The sequence below is a fragment of the Eutrema salsugineum genome, unplaced genomic scaffold (assembly GCF_000478725.1).
Source record: "Eutrema salsugineum unplaced genomic scaffold, Eutsalg1_0 scaffold_2, whole genome shotgun sequence".
Lineage (NCBI taxonomy): Eukaryota > Viridiplantae > Streptophyta > Magnoliopsida > Brassicales > Brassicaceae > Eutrema > Eutrema salsugineum.
In genome coordinates this window covers 12,483,662-12,496,835 of record NW_006256829.1, presented here as the reverse complement: position 1 = coordinate 12,496,835, position 13,174 = coordinate 12,483,662, and the positions used below count along the sequence as shown (strand labels likewise).

General features: G+C 38.5%; 2 protein-coding genes across 2 annotated transcripts; one reads left to right on the top strand and one right to left on the bottom strand.

Annotated features, from left to right (window-relative positions):
* Positions 1 to 3,332: 3,332 nt before the first annotated feature.
* Positions 3,333 to 5,142, bottom strand: LOC112086512 (histone chaperone RTT106-like). The gene is made up of 2 exons (XM_024155471.1): positions 4,411 to 5,142; positions 3,333 to 4,070 (listed from the first exon to the last, which is right to left on the bottom strand). The coding sequence occupies exons 1-2, from the start codon at positions 5,140 to 5,142 to the stop codon at positions 3,333 to 3,335; spliced, it is 1,470 nt and encodes a 489-aa protein (XP_024011239.1).
* A 4,923-nt stretch (positions 5,143 to 10,065) lies between these two features.
* Positions 10,066 to 12,432, top strand: LOC18017699 (scarecrow-like protein 8). The gene has a single exon (XM_006401753.2). The coding sequence runs from the start codon at positions 10,257 to 10,259 to the stop codon at positions 12,189 to 12,191; it is 1,935 nt and encodes a 644-aa protein (XP_006401816.1). The 5' UTR covers positions 10,066 to 10,256; the 3' UTR covers positions 12,192 to 12,432.
* The last annotated feature ends 742 nt before the right edge of the window (positions 12,433 to 13,174 follow it).

The following is a 13,174-nucleotide window of genomic DNA, read 5'->3' as shown; positions in this document are numbered from 1 at the left end:
TATATAATATGTGATAACTGTAACATTCAGGTGTACAAATTTAGGTGTACATATTGAGTCCAGATTGAGGTGTTCTTTTTTTTTTTGTAGTTATTAGGCGTACACAGAGAGGTAAACTGAGACTTTAAAGATATAAGAGAACGGTTCTCGAAAAACTTGCACTACCACCCACCGAAATTAAATAAAGTCAGCACAATTAAAGTATCCATAGATAGAAAGCAAAACCAAGTACACCTACATACATACATACGTAGTAGGGCTAAATAAAATTTTAAATCTTAAAGTACGAAATAAGAGCAACGCCGAGGTGTACTCAACTTAGGTGTACACACCAAGGTGTACACAACGCAGGTGTACACACCGAAACTGGTTGACTTGCACCAATCAGTCACCATTCTTCCATTGACGGTCTAGAACGCGCTACATACCAAACAAATACGAAGAACTTTTGCGTTTCCTGTGCCCAGAAACACGACGTGCACATGCTTGGCCCCTTTAACAATTTTTCATGCCATTCAAGTTGAGCATTGGCAACACCACAGCGACAAAACCAAAGTGTGGCAAACTGAGCATTAGTCTCAAATCTCCTCCTCGAGAACTCTTCTGGCAAATTAACATAACCACGCTCACCTCCATCAATAATTTTCCGAATTATTCTCCTCATTGCCCCCCTGTCTAGTTTTGAAAGATACTCTAAACCCACAGGGTCTTCGACCACTGCTTTCATGTACATGTCATACATGTAAATACCAGTTTCGTATCCCATATCTGCAGATTCCCTGATGAGTTTTATGCCACATTTGTCTCCACGGCAGAAGTAGTCTTGCATCCCCTTCATGAACAGCAAACCAGGATTGCGTGCGTCATACATCGTCCTCAACAAGTTGGGAAATTCCCAATACGCGATAAAAGGCATATCGAAATCTTCGGGAATAGGCATCTCCAATTCCACGGGATCACCGATGCTAGAAAATTGTTGGTTAAAGTGCAGGCCTGGAACCGTTTGCAAACTTGCTTCAGTGTGAAAATTTGTTGGACGGAGTTACAACTGTATGCGAGAACCTTCTCCAATAGTTCGTCGGGAAGCGCCATCAGAGGGGATTGACAATCACGGATATCCGCATCACATCGCCCTCTCTTTGGTGCCATAGTTAATTTCTGAGGTTCAATTGTGATGAAAACAGTTGTTTATGGAGATGGAATAACTACGGTTTAGGATTTGTGAAGCGGAACGGTTCTTTATGTTGCATATATATAATAATTAAAAAAGCCCACTAAATGACCGTATATATTAAATGCGGTTACCGTTAAGATTGTAAATGAGTTTGTAAAATTAGTGGATAAACCATAAATTTCCTTGTTGTACACCCAGTTGATGTACACCTAAATGGATATTGGTGTACAGGTACATATTTAGCCGGGAACAAGGTATTCACACAACAATTAATAAATACTAAAATAATGTGAAGTATAAACAAATTTGTCTTTATGTACTCCCATTTGATGCATATTGGTGTACAACTAAACGCTATTAGGTGTACGGAAGTAAAAAATAAACCTTGCATAAATTGTCAAGTTCAACACATAATCCAAACATTATCAAACATATAATCCAACAAATAACCCTTGCATAAATTGTCAAGTTCAACATTAAACTTCAACATTCGTCCTAAGCGTTGGCAATAGCCGGATTCCCGACAAACTCTTCGTATGAGTCTATGGCGTATTTCTCCCTTAACCTGTCAACGTCATCGTCCGTTATCAAACCCATATCCTCCACTCCAAGGCCTGCAGCATGCATCTCTAAGAATTTGGCCGCACATGGACCACAGTCACCGGATCTTTTGTTCTGATATATGCCCTCCAAACGACTCCATGTGTAAGGGGTGGTGCGTAGGTCTTCCGTTAATTTGCTATCCAAATAACGCTTCAATATAAATGGCATACTTTGACACACGGGCGCCATATACTGCTCCACAGCCACTTCATCATTATGACTGATGAATGAGTCCAAAATCTTTATGTTGCCCGTTTTAAAGTCAATTACAAGGCCCACCCAATGCTCAGACCCCCAGTTCATGGGGACGTATACAACGTCCACAAACGGTACAAACATTTGCCTCTGCCGCTGATTAGCCCACTTTGCTGGTTTTCCCAATACAATGCCCTGAATGGTTTTCCCCCAGTCATACTGATTTTTGTCTCGCGATATGAAATCGTTGTAGTAGTTGCCGATGATGGATATGAACAAGGTGTCTACAAATGCTACCCTCTCTTTCAAGTATATTTCACCTCTACGTCTCCAAAGCATGACCATTATGACTTGCATGTGCTGACGAAAAACAAAACATAAATAACATATAATACAGATAATTAAAGATTGAGTAAGTACTAACTATATACTTACCATCGTGTTAACCCACTCAGTAGGCTTCGCAATTTGTAGGAAGAATTGATTGTTCACAGTATGACCAGTGACAATGCAAAAGTCGCTGTAATGAGAGCAATTGGTAATTGATTAGAATGAAAGTTTAAGGATAAATTGCTTTCAATACGATATAACTTACATGTTTCTTTCACGCGATAATAACTCCTGAAATGCCTCGAAGTGGTCTTGGTCAATTGTTTCGAGTGGTTTGTACGCAGCTTTCGATCTGGATACAAATAGAGCTTTCACCTTTGAATCAGCGGTGTAAATATCTTGAATCTTGTCCGACCGTACACGTTGGCGTTTTCCTCTACTTCTTCCTCCTCTTCCTGTTCCTCTACCTCTTCGTCCTCTTCCTGTTCCTCCACTTGTTCTCCTTACACCAGACGATCCCCCAACTTCTTGTGGGGGTTTTGGAGTACAAGGGGTCTTCTGCGAAGCATCACTTGCATCCTTAGGCGCAGTATGGTAATCTTTCCCCGCATTTGAGTCGTCCTCATTAGCCATACCTTACAAACCACCGTAACAATAAAGCGTATAACATATCAATCGTATACCTAGCGTATACCTAAACACTACTGTATACACATCCATATCATATGAACAACTTTAATGTCTGACCTGTGCATCCTGCGCATCTGTCTGCGCTTCATGTTTCCTATATGCGTAGCTCAATGGGTGAGGAGTCTGAGGTTTGTAGACTACTAAGGGGCCTGACACCAAATTTGTTCTACCACCATCCACCTGAATAAGTCAGAAAAAACATAGCACATTACACCCACGTTATGAAACTTAATAGAGTCAGCTGCTGACTAAACAATTAGCTCACCTTGTTGAGGCCAGAAGGTGGAATTTCATCCGGAATGACGAAGTAAGGAGGTGGACGAGTTGTTCCTGAATTGGCTTATCCCGGTTCAGGGGTCATTGTCGGAGCTTCTGGAGTCTTCAAGTACGCATGGTCCCTGGGAGAATAATGGTCCCCGCCGTAGTAAGTAGAGGTCCCTTCTTCATCATCTCTTTCTTTATGGTGTACACCATCTTCGGGGTGTACACCATCATTATGGCGTACGCTAGACTGTGCCCCTCCATCTTCGGCTTCGTCTTCATCTTCATCTGCTTTTTCACCATCTTTTTTTGTATTCTGTCCTTCGTCATCCTGTTCCCCATCTTCTTTTGACTGGTGTACATCGTCATCTTCTTCGTCCTCTTGGTATACGCCCAATCTCTTGTCCAACTCGGTCTTAATCTCACGAAGGAGCAAAATATTCTGAAGTACTATCCATCTTTTAAGATCTTTAATCTGTCCACTTTCAGGTGTTTCATCTTCCGATAGATTAGAAGAGTTCTTGCCTCTGCCTCTCTTCCTCTGCATCTTACATTTTTCAGTTTGATGAGTTTTCTGTTTCTTTTTCGGTCGGGTGGATGGCTCAGGTTCCTGTTCATTGGTAACCTCGTCCTCTGCATCGCTAATATCCACGATAAGTGCCGGTGCCACTGCAAAATCCGAAGGTGTGAATTTGTACCCCTCGGCCATGAGTTCCTGCATGAATGCAACTTCGGCATCCTCTACCTCATCTCCCCAACGCAATTCATTCTGTTCGTCATTCTCACCATCATCCACTACCATCTGTTTCACAGACAACTAAGACAAAAAAATACAATTGCAAAATTACCAACCAAAATGACAGAGCACTTATCTTTTAAGAGAAGTACTACAAAATAAGACTACAAATAGTACTAAATATAATACTACAAATAATTTACCAGAGGGTCGGATTCCACGGCATGTATGTCCCCAAGATGCAACAGTGTGATAACGTTTTGACAGCCTTCGGATCTTCAAAGAATGTCTTCAAGTTATCAGGTTGAGGAATTTTGGAAACCAACATTGGTATAGATTGGAGGGCCATGAGTTGTAGTGATAGAGGGAATCAATAGCATGCACTGGTTTTCTGTTTAAGTTGACGGCGCAATCATGTTACAGGATTCTCCCTTTTCTCGGCATCCGTGACTGCCTTCGGAGCTTGAAAACGAGATACTGTTTTGTTAAAGGATACCCTCCCCCATGGATACAGCATGAACCTATCCAAGTCACTTAACATCTCAACGTATTTCTTGGTGAGGGCCAGATTTTTGCTATTGCAAAACAGAACACCGTCGACAAGAACGATTAGGGCCAATGGAAGCCGTTTCCACTGGGGTAGATCCGGATCCTTTAGCATTTCAAGCACATCATACATGTTCATAGCCTTCGCTCTTCCGAACAGGTCTTTCCAGATTCCTGTTTTTCCGACTTCGTCTTCTTCTTCTGTGCTATCAGGTTCGGGATTGCAATTCAATCCAATGATTTCCTTGAACTCCCGTATCGAATATCTCAGAGGCTGTCCACCAAAGAAGAACCAAATCTCGTGTTTCTTCGTGGTCACAAGTTGTCGTGATAGAAGGGCATGGACAAGTTTGGCGCTGTTGCAACATCTTGCAACAGGTATATGGAATAACTTCCCAAACTGGGAATGAAGTAGCTTCTCAAGATCTTCAGTACCCTTTAACGCCTCGACAAGGAAGCCAATTACATTGGCCTTTGAATATATGTTCAACCGAGCACCAACGGGGTAGCAACCATCGCCGAGGACTTTTTTTGGTAGTTTTTCCGAAAGGTTATTTGAAGCTTCTCCATCTTTCATGCCTGTATTTGAAGGTTCTCCGTCTTCCATTCCTGTATTTGAACGAAAACAACAATTCCAAAATGCACGAGAAGATATAGTATTCTGGATAAACAGTGAAATGCAAACCCACGGGAAATGTTTGAGGGAAAGGAGTTCGAAGGAGTTCGAAAGAGAGAACATATATCTGGGAAAACTACCCTATTCGTATGCTCTCCTATAAAAACTTCTGTAACTGTTTCTAGATGATATAAGAGTAATCCAACCGTTTGAAATCAATATGTAGACATAAGTACTACAGTTCATAACCACTAATACATAAATGAAGCCAATCAACGGCCCGTTTCAATCTTAATTTTAATTACAAACCGCCAGTACAGTTCAGACAAGGTCGAAGTTCATAAATGTAACTTACTTTTAGAATTCTGAGCAGGCCATTCTAGAAGAAGAGGAGCGAATTGTACTTTGGCTCTACACCGCCGGCGTGGATTCAGACGACTCGAGTGAATGGGATGTTCAACCCGGTCACTCCGTCGCGGTGGCACGGGCGGCATGGGCGAGTGGTCCGTCGGAGCTGTCTTCGAGTTACTCCGGAGCACTCGCCTCGAAATTGGAGGCATGGTGTTGTTGCGCCTTAACGATTTTTTTACTTTCCGCGCCATTACAACGGTAAATCGGATGGCTAATCGGAGATGGATTGTCGGAGATGCTAGATAGACGACGTCCTGATGTGGATCCCAAATTAAATTTTTATTTCAAATGTTGGGGTGTCGATAAATTATACATTTGGTTTTACTTCGGTTTATGATATTGGACTTCGGTTGATAATTTTGTGTAATCGGTTTACGAAATCGGATTTAATTAGGAATTTTTAGTTATTTTACTTTGATAATGGCAATTCCGAAAATAAAATTTTCCTAAGGGCCCTTGTGGGAAGACAAACAGTAAAAACAGCCCTTTCCTTCTATGGTTTTCAAAACATCCTATTCCTCAAATTTAAAACTTAAAAACATCCCATTCAGCAATTTTCTCTTTTTTAAATGCAAGTAATTCAGAATCACAGGAAAGCTTGTAGATAATTTTTTCATGTATTCCTCTTAATAATTATGAAAGCAAAAGCTATCGAGTTCACCAATTAATTCTCAATATCTGATTAAATTCTTTTTTTATTCAATTTAATTTTACTATGAATTGTGTATGTGAATATCATCTTTTGGTTGAACTTTTTGGTTGAAGATACACATAAAATGCACATTGATGAAGATACACATATAAATCTTTGTGAAGCGTTTCATGATGACGATGCCTGATACAAGAACTACAATTGCTTTGCAACTGAGTCGTGACTTACTGGCAACATTGCTTGTGACAAGTTCCATTTTGTTAGTCACAAAGTTGCGATATAAATATAACGCCAAGTCGTGTTGTGAGTAATGAAAACGGTTCTTATGGAGAATAATACAATGGGATTGTCAGTGAGAAAAGTAAAAAACCTTGTCTCCAATCACTTTTATCGGAATAAAAGCGATTGTTGTGAACCGATTCCAATGTTACATGAAGGAAGTGAAATTATACATAAGATCGTTATAGAACAAACAATCTCAAAGATTAAAACTGAGAATCGGCATGAAGAAATGTGATCGACTTTTCAATCGCGTGAATAATAGTTTTACATGTAGAGACATATAAACCATGATTTGTGGTTCAAACCTAGAAAAGTGCATGAACAAACCCCTAACTTTTAGTCCCCAAATCATATTTTATCATTGTTTCTTAAAATTTTCTTTTGAATATAATACAAGCAGCTTTTGGATTATCGATAGGGCCAACTAGTTGTTTAAAGTGGCAATATGCTTCTACAAGTTTGGAGGGCCCTTGGTCTCATAGGCAATTTGACACCTATTTTATGTTTTTTTTTTTTCATCCATTTTCTTCTTTTAATCTACACACATGTAATATTGTTAAGTCTTTGGCAAAGTTATGGAAGGTAGGGCTATTATAAAAACCAATTATTGTTTGAAAAAAGAACCAAAAAAATGAGAGCTTTATAAAACAATAATAGCAATATATACCCACAGATAATTGTATAATTAGTTCTCTCTCCTAAACACTGTTTGTTGTTCACTGTTCATGTGGAAAACCCCATTTAACTCTTTTCTTTTTTTATCTTATTACATTCTCTCTTTCTCTTCCTTCAATTATAAGAAAATGAAAAAAAAAGAAAGAAAAGAAGAAGAAGAACGATGAAGGATGGAGTAGATTGAAGTGTAAATTGGTGATATTGACAGTGACAGTGAAAACAGTAGTCCATGGTGAAGGTGGTAACGGCTATAACGACGGCGACGATAGTGAAACAACGGCAACGAATATGACTCCACCATCATGTTGGTTATGCTGGTAGACGATGGTGATTGTGCAGTGCCGGTGACATTGATGATGACACAATGGTCACCGTATTGGTATAAAGTATTGGTTTTGTTATTAGCAAATATTATTTTTATTACAACGTTAACAGGTATTAATTTCATTGTTAACATGTTACAAAATATCATATATTATTTGTTACCACGTTAACAAATAACAATAATATTGTTAACACGTTAACAAGCATCATATCTTATTGTTATCACGTTAACAAATCTCATATATTATTGTTAACACGTTATTAGTATCAGATATTAATGTTAACATGTTAACAAGTAGTTATCTATTAAAAGTTAACATTTTATCTAAATGTAAGCTTGTTGTTGTATTATTCTATATCATATGTATATATATTTGTTATCATGTCAATTATATAATTTTATCGCGATATAGTAGTTATCATGTTAAACAAATAGTTAACCACCATATTTTCAAACTGTATATAACTTTTTGATGATGAACAGTATCTGTCGATAAAAAATATATGATGAACAATATCATCAGAAGCTGGCGATGAACAGTGTTACTGACATATCTTGTCGGAAAACAAAAATCTCAGACAAATGGCATTTGTGTAAATATGTAATAGAAAATGGAGATTTTTGGTTGTTTTTTATTTTCTCTTTCCTATATATTTAATTTTTAGTTATCCATTGTATTTAGTTAATTTTTTAGTTATTCTTTGGTATTGAATTAATTAACTCTTTATAAAATTCATGATATCGTACTGTATGAGTATTAATTATTAATATATACTCCCTCTGTTTCACAAAGAATGTCATTCTGACATTTTTCACACTTATTAAGAAAATTATTAAAAATACTACTTTGCCCTTTATTAATGTATTAAATAACTTTTTTCTTTAATTAATACATTAAATTAATAGGGTCAAAACTGGAATATTATTTAAAATTCTGCATTAAAAATATAAAACGATACTTTTTGTAAAACAAAAATAAAACTTTAAAACGACACTATTTGTGAAACGAAGGGAGTATATATATATAGAGTTATATATCATATTGCCGGCGATCGTTTATTCTTAAATGTCTATGAACCATAAGAGCATAAATTTCGTGCTAATTAATATTTTAGAAATTAATCTCTGCAATTATGATATGAAATCTCTACAATAAGAGACGAATATAACATCATAAATGTAATATTTTCGTTTTATTTTAGTATGCTTTTTCGATATAGAGATCATATCTTATTGCATATATAACACTCCATTTTGTCGAACACTGTATATAACTATATATTATTTATGACAGAGTAAAAAAGAGATAGACAACAAATAGTTTACTTGCTAGAATAATAAAGTTGCATCGTGAAAGTGTTCATGTATTATTATTGGAAGAGGTAAAAAGAAGGATACGAAACGGAAACATCGCACTTGCATGTGAATATCCGGTGCTACTTTGATTTGAAACCCAAGTGGCATGTTTTCGTTATTTTCTCCTATTTTTTAGGGCTTTATTTAAAGTTCAAAGGATACACCAAAATTGAGGTTTTTTTTTTGTTTTAGTTTTGGTCCCGGAGATTTCCTCAATATATATACAGTATTAGGTAGATAGATTACGTGTAATTGTATTTACTAATTTTCTTTGTTTTATTATGAGTACAAAGTGAAGAAGAAAACGATTTTAAAATGATTGAAATATTAAAACATCATAAGAACAAAAACAACATTGTGGTAACATTAATTAACTAATGAATAGGATCGAAGAAGAATGATCGTTAAATAATATGTGTGAAAACTCTAAAAAACCTTTATTTAAAGATGGAGAAGTATTTTTCTGATAAAATAAATAGTCATCTAATAAAACCTTCTTATCAATTGTGAAATATTCTAGAGTATACCATAAATGGAAGATTTATTACTCGAACGTAATCTAGAACAGTTATTGTTTTGTTTTTTTCTTCAGAATGGATATTAATTTAAACGTAGTTTACTAACTCGAATTCAATCACGGTAACAAAAATATCCTAGAACTTGTCTTAGTAATATTTTTTTTAAAAAAACTGTTCAACGCAAGTACAAGTAAGTGACCAACACGTGGCGAGATTAGCCGGTAAATTTGTGTAAGTAAATTACAACAAAAAAAAAAAAAAGTAAAGGAGGAAACAGAGGCTATCCACATTCCACAAAGCCCCAAGTATTGGAAATGTTTTTGAATGAAACCAAACTCACACATAGAGAGAGAGAGAGAGTTTATAACGGAGCAGACTGTCTAAATCAAAATCCAACGAACACAGAACCACGATCAAAAGACACGTGTCGTAATCTTAGATCAGGTTAGTCTCGTGTTTTCGTAAATAACATGTCAGGGAGTGAGAGAGAGAGAAAACATTCGGTTAGAAAACGGTGAAACGAAAACTATTTTGCTCTGTGTGAAAGAAAACAAAGACACAGAATGCAGGTGTGTTCTCTCTACATCGCAATCCTCACCGTACGATTGTTTCTTAAAGGGTAAAGAGGTAAAGTTTAAATATCTGATCGGACGGTTTTAAAGCTTTTCTCTCTTTCCTTTTATATTTCGTCACTATCACCTCAAAATGCCATTAGAGAAAGCAACTTCCTTTTTTTTCTCTCTCTCTCTCTCTCTCTAGATTTCTCTCAAAGAGTATCTAATCTCTCTTTCCTTCTTTCCAATATTATCATGCGTTTCATCGAAATTCGGTAAATTTTCATCTTTCAAATTCCGATCTCTTTTAGCTTTTGAGAGAAACTTCAAAAATGGCATCTGGATTCTCCGGCGGCGGCGGTGGAGGACCGGAGTTTTTCGGCGTCGGTGGTAGATCTATGCCTGGAGGTCCCGGAACAGTCATAAACGCCGGGAACAATAATCCTCAGCCGTCGACGTATAGGAACCAGATTCCCGGAATATTCCTCGATCAGATCGGAAACAGAGTCTCCGGCAGCCATGGAATCGCCGGAAAACGGACATTAGCAGATTTCCAAGCGGCTCAGCAACAGCTACATCAGCAGCAGTCGTTTCATAATCAAGCAGCTATCAACGCGTTTCTTCTAAGGTCCGTGAAGCCTAGAACTTTCCAGAATCTTCAGTCGCCGACGCCGACGACGATCGATCTCACTTCCGTTAACGATATGAGTTTGTTCGGTGGTTCATCTCAGCGTTACGGCTTACCGCTTCTTCCGAATCTCAGGTCGCAGCAGCAGCAGTTATTTGGTGGGGTCCGAATGGGATTCGGGTCGGGTAATCAGACTTTATCCGGTGTACCGTGTATTGAACCGGTTCAGAATCTAAACCGGGTTGAGGAATCGGATAACATGCTGAATAGTTTAAGAGAGCTTGAGAAACAGCTTTTAGACGACGACGACGACGAGAGTGACGCAAAAGGCGGTGATGATGACGTGTCTGTTATTACCCATTCAAACAGCGATTGGATACAAAGCCTCGTGGCTCCGAATCCGAACCCGAACCCGGTTTCTTCTTCTTCCCCGAGCTCTTCTTCCTCGTCTTCTTCGCCTTCTACAGCTTCGACGACGACGCAGGTATGTTCGAGGCAGACCGTGATGGAAATCGCGACGGCGATCGCGGAAGGGAAGACGGAGATAGCGACGGAGATCCTGGCGCGTGTTTCTCAGACGCCGAATCCGAGGAGGAATTCCGAGGAGAAGCTTGTTGATTTCATGGTGACGGCGCTTCGATCGCGGATTAATCCGGCTGAGATTCCTTCTCCGGCGACGGAATTGTACGGAAAGGAACATCTAATCTCGACTCAATTGCTCTACGAGCTTTCTCCTTGTTTCAAACTCGGTTTCATGGCGGCTAATCTCGCCATTCTCGACGCCGCCGGTAACAACGACGACGGCGAGGGGATGACGATGCACGTTATCGATTTCGACATCGGTGAAGGTGGACAGTACGTGAACCTCCTCCACGAGCTCTCCACGCGCCGGAACGGTAATAATCCACCGGTGGTTAAAATCACCGCCGTTACGAACAGCAGCGACGGGTTTTCGGTCGTTGCAGACGGTGGAGAGGATAGGTTAACAGCCGTCGGAGATCTTCTGAGTCAACTCGGTGATCGACTCGGTATCTCCTTGAGGTTCAACGTGGTAGCGAGTCAAAGACTCAGCGATCTGAGCCGTGAATCGCTCGGATGCGATCCCGACGAGCATTTAGCCGTGAACTTGGCTTTCAAGCTCTATCGTGTTCCCGACGAAAGCGTATGCACGGAGAATCCAAGAGACGAGCTTCTCCGGCGCGTGAAGGGACTCAAGCCGCGCGTGGTGACAATCGTGGAGCAAGAGATGAATTCCAACACGGCGCCGTTTTTAGGAAGAGTGAGCGAGTCGTGTGCGTGTTACGGTGCATTGCTTGACTCGGTCGAGTCGACCGTTCCAAGTGTTAACTCGGACCGAGTCAAAGTCGAGGAAGGTATCGGCCGGAAGTTGATAAACGCGGTGGCGTGTGAAGGCATCGAGAGGATTGAGCGGTGTGAGGTGTTCGGGAAATGGCGGATGCGGATGAGCATGGCCGGGTTTGAGTTGATGCCATTGAGTGAGAAGATAGCTGAGTCGATGAAGAGTCGACTCAGTAACGGAAACCGAGTTCACCCGGGTTTTACCGTTAAGGAAGATAACGGAGGCGTTTGCTTTGGTTGGATGGGACGGACACTCGCTGTCGCATCTGCTTGGCGTTAATTTCACACACTTTTTTTTTTTATCTTTCATCTTATTATTACCATATTATTACTGTTGTTATATTAATTTTTCGGGATATTTCTGATATTTGTTATCATTGTGATTTTCCATTTCGAAGTGTATTAATATAAAAATGGAGGATCGGAGGAGAAAAAGGAAAGGTTAGGAATCTTATGTAACAAAGAAAAAGGGCTTTTAATATTTTAGTACTAATAAATAAAACGAAAAGAGTGATTGCGTTTTTAGGGAATTCAATTTCTTAAGATTATTTATTATTGAAATATCTTGTCAATATCTTACGATCACTAAGATATTACAGAATTTATGCCTTTAAAAGCTAATATCTGATGAAATTTTTGTACTAGAATCTCGCAGGTGTAGTAGCTAATGACAACTTGACAGATAATGATTCTTAGACATCATACCTACTAATTATTTATTAGACATATTAGTTTTTTTTCTACAATACTAGAGAGCAATACGTTATTAGCAAACTGCATGATCAAATCACTTAGTATTCTTATGGCATTGTAATTTTGTTTTGAAGCGAATTACTACTTGCTGGGTATAGAAATAGATTTCTTCGAATATAGTATATTAAAAAACATGCCAATTAAACTTGTCGTGCCGGATATGACATTCTTTCGTCTTTCAAATATACATATTTTATTTTTTATTATATATATGCGTTTGATAATTATAATTGGACTTCGTCAATCTTTAACATGGGTAGTTTTAACGTGAGTTAATATGTTGGTGAGAATAAAACAATATTATTTGTTTTTGGAAATTAGAGGGAAAATATAGAATATGATATGGTGACTTTTATGGTCATGGACCTCATAGTTCAATTATTTAAATAGTAATAAAAGTTGGCGATGGATGGGCCCATTTCCCATGGAATTCGATGTTCTTATTTTATACAGTTTTCATAATTTAAATTCATATAAACGATCCATCTTTACGCAAAACTTGTAAACTCC